The sequence below is a fragment of the Schistocerca cancellata genome, chromosome 11 (genome assembly GCF_023864275.1).
Source record: "Schistocerca cancellata isolate TAMUIC-IGC-003103 chromosome 11, iqSchCanc2.1, whole genome shotgun sequence".
NCBI lineage: Eukaryota > Metazoa > Arthropoda > Insecta > Orthoptera > Acrididae > Schistocerca > Schistocerca cancellata.
In genome coordinates, this window is record NC_064636.1 from 104,568,524 (window position 1) to 104,591,628 (window position 23,105).

General features: G+C 40.9%; 1 protein-coding gene across 1 annotated transcript in view; it reads right to left on the reverse strand.

Annotated features, from left to right (window-relative positions):
- The window catches only part of LOC126108286 (uncharacterized), a 365,566-nt gene that overhangs the window by 62,797 nt on the left and 279,664 nt on the right, over positions 1–23,105 (reverse strand). Inside the window, exons 11-12 of the mRNA XM_049913510.1 lie at positions 14,174–14,608; positions 1,036–1,253 (exon numbers count right to left, since the gene is read on the reverse strand). Of these exons, the coding sequence (XP_049769467.1) occupies positions 1,036–1,253; positions 14,174–14,608 (653 nt within the window). The remainder of the gene's footprint in view (positions 1–1,035; positions 1,254–14,173; positions 14,609–23,105) is intronic.

Below are 23,105 nucleotides of genomic sequence, written 5' to 3' on the forward strand. Positions count from 1 at the left end.
GCACCTGCAAGAAAATGTAAGAAAGAAACAAAGCGTAAGTTGTGTGGGAAGCATGTTTGGTTATTTTGAGATAGTGACATATCACCAGTTATTGCTGCATCCAATTATAAGAAGTTTCCATTGTTGTTGTAACAATGCACACTTCATCACTGGCTCATGCTGATACATTTCAAGGTTATTTTGCTAAGAAAATCATCCACAGTGTGAATTTGTGAAAATGTCGGTAGTATTGTTTTGATGAAGTACGATTACATTAAGGTGTTCAACACACACATATTTTTTTCCATTTAGTGCTCATCTTTGTGGAATACTGGCACTGCTATACACTCTGGAGCAGGTGGTCAACACTTTTTGACAACAGACTGATGATTTTGCAATTACATTTTGTAATTAAGAAGAGTAAAAATGTCATGTAAAATACACAACGGAATGGTACTTCACTGTTCTAAGCAAAGTATAAAAGACAATTAATTTTAGATAAAAATAGTATATAATTTTTTAGGAGTTTCTTATAAAATTGTCCAATTCTGATTAACTTACTTATAAGTCAACTTTCAACAAAATAAAATAATATATTAATTGCTGAGACTGATCTACTGCTCAATGCTAAATTCTGAATTCAGGGAAAATCAAACAATGGAAAAGCCAGGATTTCATCACCAATTATAGAAACAGAACAATGGAAAATCCAGGATTGAACAGTGGCAATATTATGAAAAGGTATGAAAAGGATATAGATTGCTACTCGCATATACTAGAGATGTCTAGTGGCACATAGGAATAACAAGAAAAGTCTAAGACAAATAAATTTTGGACTGCGATTAACATTCGATGAGAGATCTTGAGCTGATCAGCAGGTCATTGTGGGTGGTGATAAATCAGTCAAACTAAGTGAGAACTCGTCACAAAACCACAAGTTAACAATACGGCGGATCTCCGACGGTGAAGTACCGAGTTCGATCGAGAAATTGCAGGTAAGGTACATTCCGAGACATAAGTCCACAAAATAACAGAAGGCAGGACTGCGACACTTACCGGAGGGTCGAAGGTGCTGTAGTCCGCAGCAGGATTCTCCTCGGCTTCTGCAGTGGCCGCAGCAAGGTCCTCGGCCAAGATGGCCGCCTCCAACTCGGCGGCGGCACTCGCGAAAGCCCGTGCCACCTCCTCGGCCGCATCGTCGTTGCCGATGCCTTCGTCCACGGCCATATCGTCCTCGTCCGGTGCGGTCGAGCTGTGCTTCGAGCTCACCGACCCTGCGGAGCCCAGATTACTCGGGTTGGTCCCTCAGAAATAACCGAGTACAGAAAAAACGGTGTTAATTACTTTCAAAGGAGGAAAAATGGCAAGGTTGCTGTCACTATCCACGACGCACACGGTGCAGTACAGCTTGGGTCACTGTCGACCCATCGGCTACTGATTAGCAAATGCAAATTAGGCGCACCTCGAGAAAGTGACACCAGCTGTCTCCCGTGACCAGTCGGTGCTGCAATATTTCTATTCTATCTTAGCAATCTCACATCTTTTTAAGTTAATTCGCACTTTACTGCTGTATGTCTTTAATTACGCTCTATCATCACATGTCAACCAGCTCATTTATAATATGTACCTTCTCCAATACTCTTCCCTTATTTTATGTTTATTCAATTGTTGAGTCTCCTACCATCTTCAGTTACAGTTTTCATGTAATAATAATAATAATAATAATAATAATAATAATAATAATAATAATAATAATCTTTCTTTGTTACAATAAATTTAATCAAGTAAGTGTAAGAACTATTGCGCCCCCTAGCAGATTTGACGTTTACTTCTGTCTTAATAAATGGTGCCACAGAATGCACAGTAGTTTTAATGACATCGAATGTGTTTGTACCGTGTTTGTCGAGTTACTTACTGTAAAAAGGTGTTTTATATATATGTTGTCTGTTAGTTTTTAAATACATTATGTACTGTAAGTAATCAGAACAGTCTGTGAGCAGTGCTCTTTCTACCAACTGTAGACATGAAGGTAAGTGCTCCAGCAATCAAAACCAGTCTTCCTTGTCTAAGTTTGTAACCATTAAGAAAAGTGTGCGTGTTTGTTTGTGACACACACAAATCTGCAGTTTTATTCCAATCTTGATGAAATTTTGCACACTCTACCTGCAAAACAAGAGGAAGATCACTGCTTACACAAGATTTCATAATCTGGCTTGAAACATATACGTACGTAATATACAAAGGGGAAAGGTTGTTACCAAAAAAATCTCTAAAAGTTCTTGGCAAATGCATTTCGGATTCCTACATCCAAGAAAACAATGAAAAATTAAATGCGTAACATATGAAATATATTATGGTAAACTGACCACAATTTCTATCTGCAAGAATGAATTACAGCAGCAATACCCATCTTGGAGATAGTGCCATCAGACGCCACTAGATTGCCGGAAAAGCAAAAGCTCAAAAATTTGACAGAAAGACAATTGCACATTCTTGTGTATTGATCAGATGATGTCATTACATTTGACATACTCTCTAGAGGATACTGCAGTCCCCATTTCACAGTTATTTTTATTATTAAAATCCACAGTGCCACACAAACACTAAAGCAAGTCGTGGATATAAAGCCAATTTAAAAGTGAATCTGAGCACAATCTATGACGTAATTGTTACTACTAAACTTTTGGTTCAAAATTGGTGTATATTTGCAAGTCATAACCAGAAGTCTACAACCCGACTTTTACAAATGCGGCAGATGAAGACTTAGTCATTTGTCGCAACCCACTGACACCCGTCGATTCAAATACGCCCTTCGATTTAAAGTGATAGCAGTTTCCCACGTAACCCTCATTCACTACGAGTATCGACAAGGCACAGGGCCGGTCACTTTGTGTGGCAAGTAACACTGGGCACTGCAGCTAGTTCATTTTATAAATGTTACTGACAAAGAGGTGAAGTGGGCTACTGATTACCTATCGTGTGAGTCATTCCTCATATCTCTATCATCGACGAACAGACGAGCACCGAGGGCAAGGACTGCAGGCGTCACAGGTCGAGCACCTCGACCAAAAGTGATAACTGTGCCACACGACCCACAACTGTGCAAGTCGACGGACTGGGAACCTGAGAATACGGCAATCTAACGGGTCGCAGAGAGTAGGCGGGAGTCAGTTCTCTTCTGGCAACCGTATCGAGCAGAACACTACCAGCTACCCTGTACCACTGTCTCCTCGACGCCACTGCTGCCCCTACTGGACCGAGTTACGACATCGCTCTGCTGCCAAATTTGTCGTCTCATCCAGATGTACAGCCTTAGGTCTTTTACTCTGTCATCAGCAATAGCCTGTGGGTGATAGGCATGGAAACATTTCCTCTCGATGCCCGTGCTGAAGTGCCCCAAGTAGTGCGGAACACAATGAAACTGTCATCATCGTTGTGGTCTTCAGTCCTGAGACTGGTTTGATGCAGCTCTCCATACTACTCTATCCTGTGCAAGCTTCTTCATCTCCCAGTACCTACTGCAGCCTACATCCTTCTGAATCTGCTTAGTGTATTCATCTCTTGGTCTCCCTCTACAATTTTTACCCTCCACGCTGCTCTCCAATACTAAATTGGTGATCCCTTGATGCCTCAGAACATGTCCTACCAACCGATCCCTTCTTCTGGTCAACTTGTGCCACAAACTTCTCTTCTCCCCAATCCTATTCAATACTTCCTCATTAGTTATGTGATCTACCCATCTAATCTTCAGCATTCTTCTGTAGCACCACATTTTGAAAGCTTCTATTCTCTTCTTGTCCATCCATGTTTCACTTCCATACATTGCTACACTCCATACAAATACTTTCAGAAATGACTTCCTGACACTTAAATCTATACTCTATGTTAACAAATTTCTCTTCCTCAGAAACGCTTTCCTTGCCATTGCCAGCCTACATTTTATATCCTCTCTACCTCCACCATCATCAGTTACTTTGCTCCCCAAATAGCAAAATTGCTTCACTACTTTAAGTGTCTCATTTTTAATCTAATACCCTCTGCATCACCCAATTTAATTTGACTACATTCCATTATTCTCGTTTTGCTTTTGTTGATGTTCATCTCACTGTCAAAGTTTTTATTTCTTCTCCATGGATTTTAACAGCTACTCCAAATTTTTCTTTTGTTTCCTTCACTGCTTGCTCAATATACAGATTGTGTAACATTAGGGATAGGCTACAACCCTGTCTCACTCCCTTTCCAATCACCACTTCCCTTTCTTGTCCTTCGCCTCTTATAACTGCTGTCTGGTTTCTGTACAAATTGTAAATAGCCTTTCGCTCCCTGTGTTTTACCCCTGCCACCTTCAGAATTTGAAAGAGAGTATTCCAGTCAAAAGCTTTCTCTAAGTCTACAAATGCTAGAAACGTAGGTTTGCCTTTCCGTAATCTTTCTTCTAAGATAAGTTGTAGGGTCAGTATTGCCTCACGTGTTCCAATATTTCTGCGGAATCCAAAACTGATCTTCCCTGAGGTCGGCTTCAACCAGTTTTTCCATTCGTCTGTAAAGAATTCGCCTTAGTATTTTACAGCCGTGATTTATTAAACTGATAGTTCGGTGATTTTCACATCTGTCAACACCTGCTTTCTTTGGGATTGGAATTATTATATTCTTCTTGAAGTCTGAGGGTATTTCGCCTGTCTCATACATTTTGCTCACCAGATGATTGAGTTTTGTCAGGACTGGCTCTCCCAAGGCTATCAGTAGTTCTAATGAAATGTTGTATACTCCCGGGGCCTTGTTTTGACTTAGGTTTTTCAGTGCCCTGTCAAACTCTTCACACATCATGAAACTAACACACATTATTATTGAGTGTCACCGAAACTAAAGGGGTGCACTTCATGACAGGTCCGTGTAGCACGTGCAAAAGATTCACCGAGATGCTCATCCAACTCCAGCATCTGCATGGTTTACTGTTAAAATTCTGAGAGCATATGTTCGCCAAAGAGTCAAATGATATCTCACTTTCCAATTCTAATTTTAGCGTTCTGTGCGACGCCCCCCCCCCCCCCCCCCAATACAAAAGCAACATACTCAAGCTATCTGCACATGCATACATGTCCAAAGAAATACTGAATTGTACTTCTGAATTAACAGGCACTGCAATATCATATGTATCCGCTGACGCTGGGCAAGTGTCTTTCAATTAAAATGTCTTCCCTCTGCGAGAATATACATATTAGATGTATGCGTACAGGTTGTAGGTACACAGTTGAAGGCATATGGAAGTTTGGGTCTGGCTGTGAGTCGTACACGGAACATAACAATGTGGCAATCACTTGTGACACATGGGAAATCCCGGTCCGAGTACCGGCCTGGCACAAATTTTCATAGTCGTCATTCCACAGTTCACTGTCCTAAATGTTTGCATAGCATGTTTCTGAGGCAGAACATGGGAACCAGCACAGCATTCACCCACCAGGATGTGGAAAACCACCTCAAAACCACATCCAGGCTGGCCAGCACACCGACCCCCATCATTAATCCACCAGACAGATCTGATTGGGAGCCAGCGTTCCTCTTTGTCTCAGATGCGGTCTTACTAACATGCACAGTTACCGGGGAGGGTAATGCTTTCTACGACTTATATTTTGCAAAAAGACCATGATGGTGACATTAGGAAGGCTCATGTAGAGTCTTACCAACAATTTTTCTTCCCACAGACCATTCATGACTGAAACCAAAAGGGGGCAAAGTCACTTTAGTATACAAAGTACCCTCCACCACACAACATATGGTGGCTTGACCAGTATAAATTGAGATGGAGAAGTGTCACTGATTACGTGTAACAATACACACTGTCTTTTAGATCCTCATATGCAAGTTCCCTTTTCTCCATTTATTTTCTTGTGAACTTTAATTTTCACAGACAGTATCAGGTGATTTGTGTTCTATTAATGTTTGATGGCCACTAAATACTGTAACTGCAGAAGTGTGTATTTACTGCTGTAGGTTACAACACTATTAAATTTTAGTGATTTTTATTTATTTTTAATATTTCTCATCTTAAAGTAGATATCTCAACTGCAAATATGCACAGAAGTATGTGTACAGTAGCTATTTCAAATTCAAAGTGTGTACAAAGCATGTCCAAATCACAGGCTATGAATGTACAAACATAACATACAGCAAGATAAAATTGTGAGAAGCTACTGAATTTGCTAACACTGATTGCAAACTGTTCGCAGAACATTAGAAATCGTGATAAATCCACTTGTCACTGCCAATGGTTTACATTACAATCACATAGAAAGGAAAATTACATATTCATTATTTTTTTAAAGCAACTTTTTTTCCGTGCCTTATGTAAGTATAAAAATCTATGTCCTGTCTTCATACTAAGCCCACTGAACCGTATAATAACTTTAAAGAACAAATAATATGGTATCAGCATTTTAGTTACAGTCACTGCTTTTATTAACTTCTTAAGACTCAACTTCCTTGAAATATGAGTGCTGGAAATATAGAAATCCATATGCACAACTTGCCATTTATTTTATGACTGCGACTTTCAAAACTGTAAACTTCCAAACTGTTCTCAAAAATACAAATTTGAAAGCAAAGGGGACAGCCTATGTGTCAATTTTGATTTATGAGTCTCTGTCAAGGCTTCAAGAATAGCTTTGACGCCTCCCCAATTAATCCGAATTATCAGCTCCTAGTACAGCTGCTGTTTCAAGTCTCTTCCATCCCTATTACTTAGTTTCAAATTTCAGAGGATTTTCGCCTTTTGGCATTATACCATTACCGATATTTTTCAGAAAATATCTTTCTTCTCTAGCACACACTATGAATGTTTTTCAATAATAAACCTGGTGCTCTCATTCCCATACGTTTCATAAATCTGAAATACTCACTAGGGGAAAATTTCATTCAGTTTTTTTCCCATACAATAATTGTCACAGTAACTACTTACATGTATAGGCACAAAAGGCAGACAGTATTTTAATCACTCAAAATGGACCCCAGACCTAGGGTGATAAAATCCCGAGGGCAATAAATTTAAAAAGAATGAAAACAGGTTAGAAAAAAGAAACACAAGTCCAATACAATAAAATTAAAACAGCGAAAACTGTGCAATGTGATATTTAATAAACACCAGACTGATTCACTCTCCTTCCAACATAATCAAAACTGAAAATTTGCAATGAATTTTCAGTCTGCAACGATTTGAAACTTCCTGGCAGATTATAACTGTGTGTCAAACAAGGAATCGAACTTGCGACTTTTGCATTTGCAGCAGCAAGTGTTTTACTGACAGTTTTCCAAAGATGATCCACAATCCACCTTCATACCTTTACTTCCACGAGTACCTCACCTCCTATCTTCACAGAAATTCTCCTGTCCACCCTGCGAAAAAAACAATATTGCAGAGACTTGGCTTAGCCACAGGCTAGCAAATTGTTTCTGGATGCTAAGCAATGCCTCTGCAACAACCATTCTTCCAGGTGATGCAGTTCCCCAATGGATGCAGGAGAACATCTGTGGAGTTCAGAAAGTAGGAATTCGAGATACTGAAGAAGTAAAGCTGTGAGGGTGGGGTGTGAGTCACGCTCTGATAACTCAGTTGGCAGACCACTTGCTGGCAAATGTCAAAGGTTGCAGGTTCGAGTCCCTGTCAGGTAGTCCGACACGTGCTTTTAATCTACAGACAAGTTTCAAAACCTAAAATGTTTACCATTGCCCATTTATCAAACAAACAGCCCAAAAAACACACAATTAACCACTTCTCAGTCATACTAGCTCTGATTTTGCTCCAGGGCTGAAATACCAGGCAAGTACTAATAGATAACAAGAAAATGCATGTAAATTTTCTGCCAATAGGGCACTCAACAAACTTTCACAACCAGAAACATTACAATTACTAAAATTTCTGAAGTTATTAAGCAGTGGTCAAATAGATTTTTGCAGATAAACCTAATGCTTTCTTCCACGCAATGGTTTGTTGCCAAATGAACTGAAATTTGGTAGTGCAGAATGCCAACTTGTGACATAACTTGTTTGATGGAATTTGATTAGAATTTAACAGTACATGTAAATGACTTGTTCTGTCTCCATAGCAGACTCGTCAACACATCTGACACTCGTGTGGAGGACCCAGGTTCAATTCCCAGTACAGCCAGGAATTTTCCTCAGTGGGACTTAAATGGGTTGCACTCAATTTCAAGATGCCAATTCAAGAGCTACTCGAACAAGAAGTTATGGCTCCCAGGTCTGAAAAGTTGACAGTGGTCAGGAGAGCAATACAGTCACCCCACACTCCTCCGTACAACATCCACACTGCAGACAATGACGCAACTGCTGGTTGACATCACGTGCTCTTCAGGGCCCAATTGTGGATTTAGGTTTAGATTTTTTATAAACATTCCAGTGGAGGCTGTTCGCCACGGTGTTGTTGTGCGAGGTGTGACTAAAAAGTAATGGAAATTTATGTTCTTCTTCAAGAATCTTTATTTTATTCATCAAAATCAACTTTGCCCCATTGAAGGTAGCCCCCTCAGATGCAAGACACTTATGCCAGCACTTTTTCCCATCTCTGAAGGACTTCTGGAACTCACTTTTCTTTATACTGTTCAGCTCCTTCAAGATTCAATTTTTGCCTCGTCAATGGTGACATCCTTTCACAGTTCCCTTCCACCTCAGGAATAGATATAAGTCACAAGGAGTCACATCCAGCCAATACGGTAGCTGAGGCAACATAATGGTTTCGTTTTATGCTAAAAAAATCACAACCAACTATTCAGGTGTGAGCATGAGCATTATAGTGATGCAAGTTCCACAAACGGTTTTGCAACAATTCTGGTCATTTTCTTTGAATTGCTTCAAGAAAACGGCACTTTATTTCCTGATAGTATTCCTATCAGGTAACTATTCAGGTGTGAGCATGAGCATTATAGTGATGCAAGTTCCACAAACGGTTTTGCAACAATTCTGGTCATTTTCTTTGAATTGCTTCAAGAAAACGGCACTTAATTTCCTGATAGTATTCCTTATTGACTGCAACACAGAGAACTGTGTGTGTGTGTGTGTGTGTGTGTGGGGGGGGGGGGATCATTTTCCCCACAGTTCCCTTTGTGTTGCCCACATACACTTGCCCTCAACTACACATTATCGTGCATACTCCCGATACTTGTAGTGGACGATGAGCATCCTTAGTTGACCTTTGAGCATTCTTTACCTTGTTCGTGTGTTTATATGAGGTGTGATCAAAAAGCAACACGGATTTTTTAATTTCGTGGCCTTTATATATCAGATTTTCATTGTTTTGTTAACTTTTTGACTTTTTGGTACACATGTTCCTGACATATGTTTCCATTTGTAGCTGTTTTGAGTATGTGGTTTACTGTTGACAGCTGAAAATATTATACGTGTGTATTATGTGAAGGTGACTGTCAAAGAGGAGCAACAGGTAGATCTGCTGCAGAGGATTGCGCTGGGCAGCCGGGAAACCACAAAATTCAATCCACAATATCCAGGTCCTGGAAATCGTACGCAAATCTCATTAGGCTGTACACAGAGGCTGCAGGGCTCCCCGAGCTCTACAATAATTTTATTTACAAAGGTGAAGTGCAGCGCCTCAATGTGTGAATGCAGCAGCAATGAACACCAAAAATCTGACAAATTTCTGTTTTTAAATTCCCCTGCTGTGCATCTGTAACTTGTACACTTTTCAAAAGGGCACACCAGTTGCTTTGAAGTGCTGCAGATGGTGAAACAGTACCAGGTAGTTTGTTCGTGTGTGTGTGTGTGTGTGTGGGGGGGGGGGGTGTTTCCATCACACATACGCAAGGTCTCCCCGCAGCAGCGAGACTCTTGTGTCCCGCCTTGTGGGGCACTGAAGGTTTGCGGCAATTCAAGTCTCGCCTACACATTTTCTGTGGACCTGCAGTGGCAGGGTGGGGTAGTAGTGATGTCTACATATTGCAGCCGTTAGCTCTGTTATTGTCTACTTGCCGAGTCAGCCGAGTGTACTGAAAATACTTACTATTGCAGATAATGCTTTTATAGTGGAAAAGACTTTCCGTGCAGGAGGAAACTTTACGGAGCACGTGAGGCGGCAATTTAGATTGCATTTTCCTGCTTCGAGGTGTCTGCATCGTGACCTGTACGTAATTTAATACGCAAATTCGAGACGACAGGTTCAATTTGCGATACACCACGAACTGTTGGGCCCACCATACTAACAGACCGGAAGCTAGTCAACATTTTGGACACTGCATTGCGAAACCCAACAAAATCGGTGACAAGATTATTGCAAGAAAGTTGAGTCTGTCATATGACAGCATATAAGGTAGTAATCAAAAAATTGGTCACATAGCCGTATAAAATTCCACGGTGGAAGTGGCGATGTGACACAAAGCGTTGTCACCATCCAGCACTTATTTGTCCAGTCTAATTCTATTCACCCTTTTCCTGGGCCTTTCAAGGGCATCTCTGTAAAACACATGGTTGACACTTTCTCCTGGTGGAACAAATTATTTATGCACAATTCCCCTACCGTCAAATCAGCATTGTTTTGATCTTTGATTTGCTCATCCGAGCTTCTTTCGGTCGAGAACGAGCCGCTTTCTCTCCCGATCGTACTCAAAAATACAAAAATACAAAATTCGGCACCTGTAAGGGCACGACTGAACCATTTGCAGTCACTGGTAATCCTCTCTAGAAGATCAATGCACACGTTTCTTCGACTGTCATGCTCAGTAGTGAGGATTCTCGGCCCATTTTGACAAATCTCCGCTTAAAATCTTATGCGCCGTTAAAGTGTAAGTTTAACAGGTCACCCACCATCCCTGTCGTTAAACATCGGTCCGATCTCACAAGAGTATGCACACATTCTACATTTTCATAGGTTTTTGAAGCAGAAAGTCTCCTCGATTGAGATTCATCTTCACCGTATTCTCAACCTTCCTAAAACAATTTGTAGCAGTGAAAAACTTTTGCTCCTGCCAAGTGATGTTCTCCATAGGCCCGTTTCAACTTTCCAAGGGTACACTCGCAAATTCCCCAAGTTTAACACAAAATTTGGATGCATAACACTGCTTTAACTTCCACTGTTCCATTTTCGTCCATATGACAATAACACAACTTCACTGGTGGTGCTCTTGAGAATCACGTGATGGCTTCACAGAGTTGAAAGTCTCACTGAGCATCTGGAACGGATGAACAAACCATTCCATACCAGTAGAACACTACGGCATTACCATATCGCATGCTGCGATATCGGACTCGTTACTTTTCTCGTACGCCTCGTAATTGCGACACACTGTCAACAACTTCGCGTAATTTGTCGGAATATTGACAAAAAGCTATTACACTCAGATAGTTGAGAGCAGCCAAATGGAGATGCATAGTGTGGTCTGAAGAGACTCAATTTTGCCTCTTTTCAATTGACGCACCTACAGCGTGTGTACGATATACTTGAGGCCAGAGGTGGTTCTGTGACAATTTGGGGGTGTTTTCCATACCTCAACTGGAGCTAATGTGTTCAGGTTGCAGTGAACACGAAGCAGAACATTTATTTCAACATTCTCTGTGATTGAGTGCTGCAGTTTCTTCTACACCTTTGTGATGAGTAGACTGCATACTCCTGTCTTCCTAAATGACGACAGCAATGTTCAACAGGTCTGCACAGGTACGTTCCAAGTTTGGCAAACACTCGAGTACCTTACCACACCTCGACCGGCTCGCTTTTCCCCCCCACTCTTAAACCCGCTGAAACTGTTATCGAGCTACTCAGAACAGTTGGTAAAACATAGCATTTGACATGCTAGTGGTTTTGTAGAGCATTACGGTATAATCATCAGAGTGCTTCTTCAGCAAGACATGGCATATACACTACTGGACATTCAAATTGCTACACCACGAAGATGACGTGCTACAGACGCGAAATTTAACTGACACGAAGAAGATGCTGTGATATGCAGATGACTGGCTTTTCAGAGCATTCCCACAAGGTTGGCGCCGGTAGCGACACCTACAATGTGCTGACATGAGGAAAGTTTCCAACCGATTTCTCATACACAACCAGCAGTTGACCGGCGTTGCCTGGTGAAACTTTGATGTGATGCCTCACGTAAGGAGGAGAAATGCATATCATCACGTTTCTGACTTTGATAAAGGTCGGATTGTAGCCTATCGCGATTGCGGTTTATCATATTGTGACATTGCTGCTCGTGTTGGTCGAGATCCAATGACTGTTAGCAGAATACGGAATTGGTGGGTTCAGGAGGGTAATACGGAACGATGTGCTGGATCCCAACGGCCTTGTATCACTAGCAATCGAGATGACAGGCATCTTATCCGCACGGCTTAACAGATCGTGCAGCCACATCTCAATCCCTGAGTCGATAGATGGGGACGTTTGCAAGGCGACAACCGTCTGCACGAACAGTTCGATTATGTTTGCAGCGGCACGGACTATCAGCTCTGAGACCGTGGCTGCGGTTACCCTTCATGCTGCATCACAGACAGGAGCGCCTGCGATGGTGTACTCAACGACAAACCTGGGTGTACGAATGGCAAAAAGTCATTTTTTCAGATGAATATAGGTTCTGTTTACAGCATTGTGATGGTCACATCCGTATTTGGTGACATTGCAGTGAACGCACATTGGAAGCATGTATTCGTCATCGCCATACTGGCGTATCACCTGGCATGATGGTATGGGGTGCCATCAGTTACACGTCTCTGTCACCTCTTGGTCGCATTGACGGCACTTTGAACAGTGGACGTTTCATTTCAGATGTGTTACGACCCGTGGCTCTACCCTCCATTCAATCCCTGCGAAACCCTACATTTCAGCAGGATAATGCACGACCGCATGTTGCAGGTCCTGTACTGGCCTTTCTGGATACAGAAAATGTCTGACTGTTGCCCTAGCCAGCACATTCTCCAGGTCTCTCACCAATTGAAAACGTCTGGTCAATGGTGGCCGAGCAACTGGCTCGTCACAATACACCAGTCACTACTCTCGATGAACTGTGGTATTTAAATTTTGGCAGGAGTCACAGACTGCTTGTGATTCGTTGATGCGTGCCATCAACACATCGGTGAGGGGGATGGGGTCAGGAGGCACAGATTGTGTTCATATTTGCACTGGTGATGCCACTGCTCCCATTGGAGTGTCAACAATACGGAGGAAGTTCCATATTAGCTCATTCTGCACCTTTCTTAAGGTTATAACTGCTGTCCCAGTTGAAGCTCTTCTTGCACATTTTAATTTATACACCCTCTTTAGCGCTTTAACATTCGAATAAATTTCTGTACAAAAGATAAGAACCAAAATTCGTGGCGCTTCAAATGCACCCGAAATACTCGTGAGAATGCAGCACTTGTCAGAAGCGTCTGTAACTCCGTGCAAATTCAGCACTTACCGGCACAGGGATTCATCACAAACAGTTAACCTTCCAATTATTAGCACAGCATTAGTACGATGCGAATTTGCACTACTTGGCATTAAAGGGTTAACAACGGAAGTACAGTACGTACACACACGAAACAAAATTTTAGTTATATCAAACATTCTGTGTCTATCTGTTAAGCTGTGTACCGCAACTGCCGATTTCTCGAGTTCACAATCGTTAAGGTGGTGTCAGCATTCTGCACAACAGTCAGAAACAGTAGAAATAGAACCATCACAAGCCACCTATAGGCTACAGAAGTCCACCACCGCAGCAGCAGCAGCAGCCGCCTCGACAGCCTGTCACTCCCGAGGAAAACGACGGTGGCAGTTGCCTAAAACTCGAGGTTTTACCCAGACCTTATGCGCTGAGAAAACTGACAATGTTTTACGTACGAATATTGTCGGGAGGAAGTTTGTTCTCTGAAGTCAAGTACAGCAAATCAGCTGCTTAGCTTCCCTCTCGGCACAGAGCCTGCAATAGAACTGACGGTCGCCACCTGCACTCTAACTTTTTACCTCACTCTGAAATTTTACTTTGCTTAGCAGTGCAGGTCTCACAGTCACATTCCCCCCGAAGACATCCTCCACACACGGGAGTGAAACATGGGCTTCGACAAAAAAATCTGTAGGGCCACAGCTCAAAACCTCAAAAACTTTTAGTAGTTACACACCGCAAGAAGAGCAGAGAGCAAGTTAGTATGTTAGTAAGGAGAGAGAGTTAGTGCTAGGTGCAGACTGTTAGAGTGGGCGAACCTCTTCCCAGGAGCGCATGCAGGTTCTCAGAGTTGGGCCAGCGGCCCAGGCGGCCGCCAACGCGCTCCTCCCCGTCCTCCAAGTCGACGAACTCCTCCTCGGGCACGGCAGCCTCCCGGTCGAAGAGCGACTCCTCCACGCCGAGCAGCCCGTCGTCCGCGTCCGCATCCTCGTCGGCGCAGCCAGTTCCGACACTGCTCGTCTCTGACGACATGGCCAGCAGGGACGAGCCGGCACCAAACGTGCGGCCCACGCTCCCGTAGATGCCCAGGCTGCTCCCCGAGCCGGTGCGAGACAGCGGGGGCGGGAGCGCGCCTTCGCCGTCGACGTCGTCCGCCGGGTCGGCGAGTGGGGGCGCGTCTGCGCTGTCGACCTTGCCGGGGAGTTTCTTCCGGGGCAGTGGGACGGGAGGCGCCGTGTCCTTACCTTTGGGAGCTACGGGGGAATGGTGAGTGGGAAGGAAAAGCGAAGTCAGTTAGCAAAGCGCGAGCCACCTTTAGCCTAGTCGGTGATTTTGTGCTGTACGGCATCGGGTCACGGTCAGAAACGGGTTTCTCCGACAAGGAGAGGTCCGCAGTGGTGGGATCGACTTTTTGAAACTGTCTATACGGTGATGTAGATCGAGGTTCCAGGTATCTCACCTTGCAGCCGTTCGCCCTGGCGGACCCACATTTGTGAGTAATCGACAAAAAGAATTTCTGAATTTCGCACGCTGCTCTACAGCTTTAATAAGAAGCATTATGTAGATTAGTTGCATAGTGTAATGATTATAACATGAGCCTGGTATGCAAGAGATTTTGGGTTTTAATCTCATGAAGTCCTTTGAATTTTTTTGTTTTTAAAACTTTCTCAATGTAAGTTTGATAATAATTTGATTCAATTAATTGGTTTAAAAATTTTTTTATTTCTCTTCCTTCATCACATCATTTTAATCACCATATTAACTTTTTCAATTGCTTTCATTTTTCTGCCCTACAATTTCGTTTCCAAGGTATCTTTCTGAATGTTCTTGTTTTAATTAACTCATCGTAACAACATAAATTCAATTTCTTCCATTTCATCATCCAATATTTTCATCTATGTTATTGCATTCATTATTTATATTCCTCATTTTGCTTGAATTTCATTTTACTTGTAATCCCTTCATTCATTTAGAACTTCATCAGTGTTATTTAATCCCTAGTGTAATACGGATTTATGTTTCAAATGTTTGTATGACGATTAGTATCCAAGAAAATGAACTTTTTTTTTTAACAAAAATAGCGTTTCTGAAGCAACTGCACAATCAATATAAATGGATTATTTCGTTGTTTTTTTTTTTTTAACTGATAAATTGGCACTTTCGAAAGTTTAAATATTGTGACGGGTAAATGAACATAATTAAATTCACAAGCACAAAGCTTCCAGCTGGAAAAAATTATAGGAAGCAAAAAGAATAATTTAAAAAAGTTAATACAGTAATTAAAATGATGCAACAAAGGAATAGAAATAAAAAACTATATTTAAACTGATTAACTGAATAAAAACAATGATCAAAGTCATTTCAGTAAAGATTTAAAAATAAGAAATTTCAAAGTCCTCGGTGAGAACTCGCAACCTTACACATAAGAGGCTGATACTACATCCATTATGCTATGTGACCAATCTGTATAATATTTGCTTTTTTAATGTTATAGATCATCATGTAAAATTAAGAAATTTTTTTTGTCAATTACTTGCAAACGAAGACCTGCGAGGGCGAATGGCTGCAGGGTGCAATATCTGGAACCTCAACCTACAATATCACACAGACGATTTCAAAAAATTGATCCCACCTCTGCAGACATCTTGTGAGAATAAAAAGTAGCAGTTCAAATGGCAATTTATTTTTGGTCTACTGGAGGTCACCGATTCCAGTAATATTACCGTCACCAGATTTACCGCAGATCACACAGACGATTTCAAAAAATTGATACCACCTCTGCGGACATCTTGTGAGAATAAAAAGTAGCAGTTCAAATGGCAATTTATTTTTGGTCTACTGGAGGTCACCGGTTCCAGTAACATTACCGTCTCCAGACGTACCGCAGATCACACAAGCAGTCGGTGCTCAGAGTCGTCGTGTACTGCCGAGAGATACAGGTTACAGCAGTGAGCAGTTAGTGACGGGTACCTCTCTGTAGTACACAGACACTCTTTGGGTAGTCTGCAGTCTGTCTGGTCAGCAGTATTTTAACTGAAACAGGTGGTCTCCAATACAACAAAAATAAACTGGTATTTGAACTGTTACTTTTTTTCTCAATTCAAGTGCCGTGGAAGTTCTGACACATCGCAATTCTTCGTGCCCAATAGATCGTCTCCTAATACTGCAGACATCATCAGAGGGTGTAACTGTGCATTTAATCAATTTTGAAGCTCGAACGAGCTCGAGAAGCCGAACTGTTAATACGCTAACTGCACAATGGCCAGGTCACACCGTCCGACTACTCCCACAACGGATCGCGAACTCGTGCCGACCTGTGTTACGGAGCGCATACTGCAGAAGAGTTGGTGCCGGTCGCTTTAATTAGCACGAAGACCCACGAGTTACCCAATTTCAATCTTCCCTCTTTTCTTTTAAATATTTTTTTTTGAGGTTTTGAATTTGTATGGTCCCTCTGTACATCCTATCACAGTAACGACTGGACTTTAAATAACAGCATCACAGAGATGGATTTGGTGATCCCTGGTCCTGGCAGACAATCTGTTACTGCAAATTTGTCCATGTTGGCCAGACATTTGTTCTTGTTTTCTCTAAGGAAGTTCCCAATGCCTCTTTCTTTTGTAAAATTGGTCACATCAGTCTAACAATCTGTGAGCCCCATCACTTGTAGGCAGAGCTCTATCATTTAAGTACTACTTCCAGAGAAAATGGCCATGCTGCCACAGGAATAAAAAGTAGAGCTGGAGCTTCTAGTGAGAAAAAACTAAAGGGAAAGTCATCCACTCACGCCTGAAAGGATCAGCAGACACGGTACTGACCCAGTTTCAATTAACAACAAAGAAGTGTTAATTCTTTAATACCCGCTGCTTCCCAGAACGAGAGCAAACTAAACTGCCTGCACACGTGCTCAAAAGTACACAGTAACAACTAAAAAAGCATTAACATCCGGCTTAAAGAACATAACAAGAATTGTTGTCCGAGTAACACAGATAAATTGCCAGTAGCAGATCTTTCTCTGTGGAAAGAAAATTGCCAAATTCATTTCTCTGATGCTGCAGTTGCATAAAGGTCCAGTCATTACTATGCTAGGATATTAGAAGGCCTACAGAAATTCAAAAACATAAAAAAATGTTAATAGAAAATAAAGAGGACTGAAATTAGAGAAACTGTGGGGCTTAGCACCATACCTTCCACGCTCACGAGCTCCGTAACACGTGTCAGGGAGACTCCGTGATCTCCAGTGGAGGTCGGACGAAGTTCAAACCTGATCGTGGAACAGCTGCAGATTCGCAGTTCGGCTCGCTAGCTGACAAGATGACCACACGGCAATAGCACTTTTGTGATTTTTTTAATTTAAGATACGTGAGACTTAGAACTCAAAATCGACATCCTAAAGCAGTTCGATGCAACTCTCAAAAATTGTTGAGATATTCAACTTTGCAGTTTTCCAATGAACTTTAAATTTAATTCCCTAAAATAAAGGCGATTTCATGACGGAGCGTGGCTCACTCAGTACCATTGGAGAATGGTAGCCAGGTGATCAATGGACTGGTGGTTTGAATCTCACTACAGTCTTTTTTTCCATTCAAACCTAATCCCTAAAACATTTAAATATAAAATTCGTCAGATATTGGCTAAATTAACACACACCTATTTATTTTTATGAAAAAGCATGCCTTTTTTTCTAATTTCATATTATGCACAAAATTTCAGTTTTCATTGCAAACATATCTTCTTAATTATCAATATTTTATAAAATATTATTAATATATTTATAACGTTTTTTATTCAGACAATTTTTATTAATATTCTTTCATATAATGTTGATTAAGAGTTTAGATTTGCAATGAAAACTGTAATTTTGCATGTAATATGTAATTAGAAACAAGACAACACACATTTTTCATAATAATGATGATTAGATGTATGTTAATTAGCATATATTTGATGTATTTTATATTGAATGATGTAAGTATTTGAAATGAAAAAATAAAATAAAATAAAGAAAAAGAAAGACCATTGTGAGATTCTAAACCACTATCCTTTCATTGCACACTTACCATTCTCCAATGCTACTGTGAGAGCTATCATGACAATCACCTTCTTTTTAGGGAATTTATGTGGCTCAAAAAACATCAAAGTCAATTTTCTCGCGAATTTTTGAGAGTTCCATTGAAAGGCTTTGGGAGAGTGATATTTTAGTTCAGAAATTCATGTACAATTAACATAAAAAATTGCAAAAATACAGTATCCAGATGGTCTCCTGGTGAGTCTTTATAACCTCTGACGATGTTGCAGTTTTAGGAGAAGGAATTTTAGACACACAATGCCCATACAACAGAAAAACACCAAGGATGAATTATATTAGCAGTGTTATGAGGTACACCAGGAAGGACTACACAGCTTGGCTAGCTACTGAACAAACAGGACAGCACAGACAAACAGGTTGGAAAGTAAGGTCCTACCAACTATTTTGCCCAGTTTACTCCCACTACAAGGTTGGCTTTACCAATGGCACTATATAATGGGGGCCACTTTAAGGAGAATAATCTATGAAACAAATGAGTACTGGGGATAATACAGTGTAAAATACATTCAGATCTCAACTACTATTTTTGGTGTATCAATTAATGTATAATATAAAGCACAGAGCAGGTATTTGACTGCCCAGGTAACAATTTCCGCTGATCTCCACATTTTTCAAACAATACGAAGCCACAATTAGTTTCCAAAGGCCGGATGCTACACCCTAAAGAAGCATTTAAGGATGATTTCGTCTTCCAGCCCTGACATTTTATCCTCGAGTAAGTTAGTATGTTTCTTCATCACGTAAGTATTCTTACAACCGAGCAGCTTCATGGAATAATAAATTGGTTTAATCTTTGCTAAGGTACAAATTTTATGCAACAGTATCATCAACACTAATTGAAATTGCTTTTCTTCATTGGATCATATGACGTGAATATCCTCTCAAAATATTAACTAAAAACCACTTTTTAGTGAATTAACTTTTTTTTTTAGTGCACATGGTGGAGTAGGATGTACTGGTACAGGTCAGCACAGGGGAGGAAGATAATATTCTCGTGTCTGACAAGAACAAGTATTCAAAATATGCAAGAGCCTGCCAAATACAGATTTATGAAACAAAAAATTTCTTGCCACTTACATTAAGAATTTATAGTATCTTTCTAGAATATCTTTCAAAACAAAAGTATACATTTGGTGCTGAAAAGATTTATTTTGACTGAGACATACCAAGCAGCAAAATATTAAGCAAAGCATTATTTTGAAAAAGGACTTTTGCTTAAATTCCTTAAAGCTGAACTTTTAGTAATTCCTGAATTACCATAATAATAATTACTTTACTCTGACTGCATAATGTCACAAATGGCGTTACATTACATGTAGCAAGATTTAAAATTCAAAACTCGTGTAATTAAAAGCTTACATTTTACAGAACTTTCTATAAATGTCATCTGATATAGCTTCTTTGTGTTACACCAGTGATATATGATGCACAATGACCTGTACAATTTAACTAACTGAATTATAGAAAATCCATCTACTGATCTTTTCAAGACTGTCATCCCACAAGCAAAGGATTTAGAATTCATTTCGGATCAACGAAACAGTTATGTTGTCTTCTTTATTCGATTTCCTTTCACCTAAGATCACTGAGCACCACGAGTTCACTGGACTGCAATTTCCACTGCTCTGAAAAGTGTTCACCCACAAAAATGATCTGGCTGAAATTACTGATCAACCAGACAATTTCAGGGTGTCAGGATAATTGGCGGAATAGCTTGCATTAGCAGGTTATAATTTTGCACAAATAGCAGCCTGCAGGAATCAAGTGCAAGCCAAAAGTTTCGATCTTCAGGATTAATTATGTAACAAACAGGATAACCATTTCATCAAACAATTAGATTTCCTCAGCTAACAATTACACAGGTTTTTCTGCTGAGGTATGGAAAATAATGTGGGATTAGCTTTCAGAGACTAAACAATCTCTCTCTCTCTCTCTCTCTCTCTCTCTCTCTCTCTCTCATATGTGTGTGTGTGTGTGTGTGTGTGTGTGTTGGGGGGGGCATACACTTGCATGAACCCCTTAACTTAAAACCTCAAGTCATCTTGTTTCTATCATTCTGACAGAAACTTAAAACCCCGAGTATACTCGGGCAGCTTAAGAAAAGCTAGAATGAGATTTTCACTCTGCAGCGGAGTGTGTGCTGATATGAAACTTCCTGGCAGATTAAAACTGTGTGCCGGACCGAGACTCGAACTCGGGACCTTTGCCTTTCGCGGGCAAGTGCTCTACCAACTGAGCTACCGAAGCACGACTCACGGCCGGTCCTCACAGCTTTACTTCTGCCAGTACCTCGTCTCCTACCTTCCAAACTTAACAGAAGCTCTCCTGCGAACCTTGCAGAACTAGCACCCCTGAAAGAAAGGATATTGCAGAGACATGGCTTAGGCACAGCCTAGGGGATGTTTCCAGAATGAGATTTTCACTCTGCAGCAGGGTGTGCGCTGATATGAAACTTGCCCGCGAAAGGCAAAGGTCCCGAGTTCGAGTCTCGGTCCGGCACACAGTTTTAATCTGCCAGGAGGTTTCATATCAGCGCACACCCCACTGCAGAGTGAAAATCTCATTCTGGAAACATCCCCTAGGCTGTGGCTAAGCCATGTCTCCGCAATATCCTTTCTTTCAGGAGTGCTAGTTCTGCAAGGTTCGCAGGAGAGCTTCTGTAAAGTTTGGAAGGTAGGAGACGAGGTACTGGCAGAAGTAAAGCTGTGAGGACCGGCCGTGAGTCGTGCTTGGGTAGGTCAGTTGGTAGAGCACTTGCCCGCGAAAGGCAAAGGTCCCGAGTTCGAGTCTCGGTCCGGCACACAGTTTTAATCTGCCAGGAAGTTTTAAGAAAAGCCCTTTGAAAAAATAGAACCTCACTTATTTCTGATTCAGCACCAACAGTTGGGTGTTTAGCTGCTAGAGGACATCTAGTACTCCGTTTGTAGGATGGCTGTCTCATTTTGGCCGAGTTGGTTGCCACTAGCTATCGTCTTTATGTGGGCAGCTTTCGATGTTCAACAACAAAATGTACGCTTTCATACTCTCTCGTGTATTATTGTTAAGAATGCTTTGAGTAAATGACAGCTATAGTGATTCGGAGTTTGACATTGAATTTAGCGGCTCAGAAAGTGAAGAGGAATATAATGTTACTTGATTAGAGACTGAAAGTGACGACAGTTGGTCTGTTGAGTGATAAGTGCTTGCCAGTGGTATGAAATAAATAGATCCTCTGGCTCCAGCCAGCTCCTCCAAGATTTATGTTCACAGCAAACTGCTGTTAAAGACATGGGCAGAGTTCATAGCTACGCAGAAACTCAAGTCATTTTCTAAGTTTCAATATATTTTGGTCAAAGTTCAGAGCACGAGTATTGTCGGTGGTGTTCAATGTTTTGTAACTCATTATTTTGAGCTTTAAAAGCTGTCTTTATATAACTAGATGTAATGTCATTCATTATGGGATATTTATCATTAATAAAAAAGTATTATTATTTTTTGGAACATAATTTTTTAAAAAATCATTAAGTTATGGAGTTAAATTAACTTAACTCAGCTGAGTTTCCACGTAAACATATGTTGTGTAACAGCTATTGACAAGACAACTCTTACTCTTTCACTCTTTGCAAAAGCAATGACCTATGTTTTATCCTTAGTATGGTGAATAGTTTTCTTTGACATTTCTGGAATACTACTTGCAACAGGTGGCATATTAGTTTGAACTAATTTCTTGTCTACTGCTTATTTCCAAAAAAAACCTGAAGACAGCCCGAGCCTAATAACCTGTTTCTGCAATATCCAACAACCACCGATATGATAAAGAAGTGACTGAACCGCTTTAGGAGTTAAATAGAAAGGTTACTACTCTCCGATTTCATGAGTTCTGATACTAGTTTTCTGCTGGTGTCATAATACATTTAGATATAAAGGTATATTCTCACTGGTAGAATCCACGAAAAGTACAGCAGTCAATAACCAAAAAATCAGCTGGAAAACTGACGAATCTTGTTAGACACTTCTATAGTTCACTTCAACATGCAAATTAATGTATGTGGCTATAAGTGAAGTGGAACTACAATTTATCAACTATAGGTTCACTTTTGAAAATCATAGCAGTACCAAATGGGATAAAACTACCACATCAATGTTGGATCATAACACTGTGGCATAACCGGATCTCTGAAGTTTTTGAGATTATAGTTTTCTGGGCAATATGCTGTGGTTTGATGCAAGTTTTTGTGCATGACGTGTCATTTGCTAGCACAAGAGACATCCTCAGAAGCTACGAAGACTAACGAGGGCAGGGAGAGTACAGAACAGCAGACCAGCTGTACGACTGGATCGAACAGTTTCTAGGAAACAGAACTCGGCACGTCACTGTCAGAAGAGATAAATATTCAACATGAAAGCAATTACAGGTGTAGCCCAAAGGAGTGTTATTGGACCATTGTTTTCCACTATACACATTAACGTAAGTTCCACGAGGCTTTTCGTGAACAATGCCGCCATACACAGAGAATCACAATGCTAGAAACTGTAAGGAAATGAAGGAACATCTACGAAGTATTGACACTTCGTGCAAGGCTTTGAAATTGATCCTCCACGTAAACAAATGCAATGTAGGAGACACATCGCATAAATAATTCACAGGGTGGTATTACTGCAGATTGTTTGATACTACAACC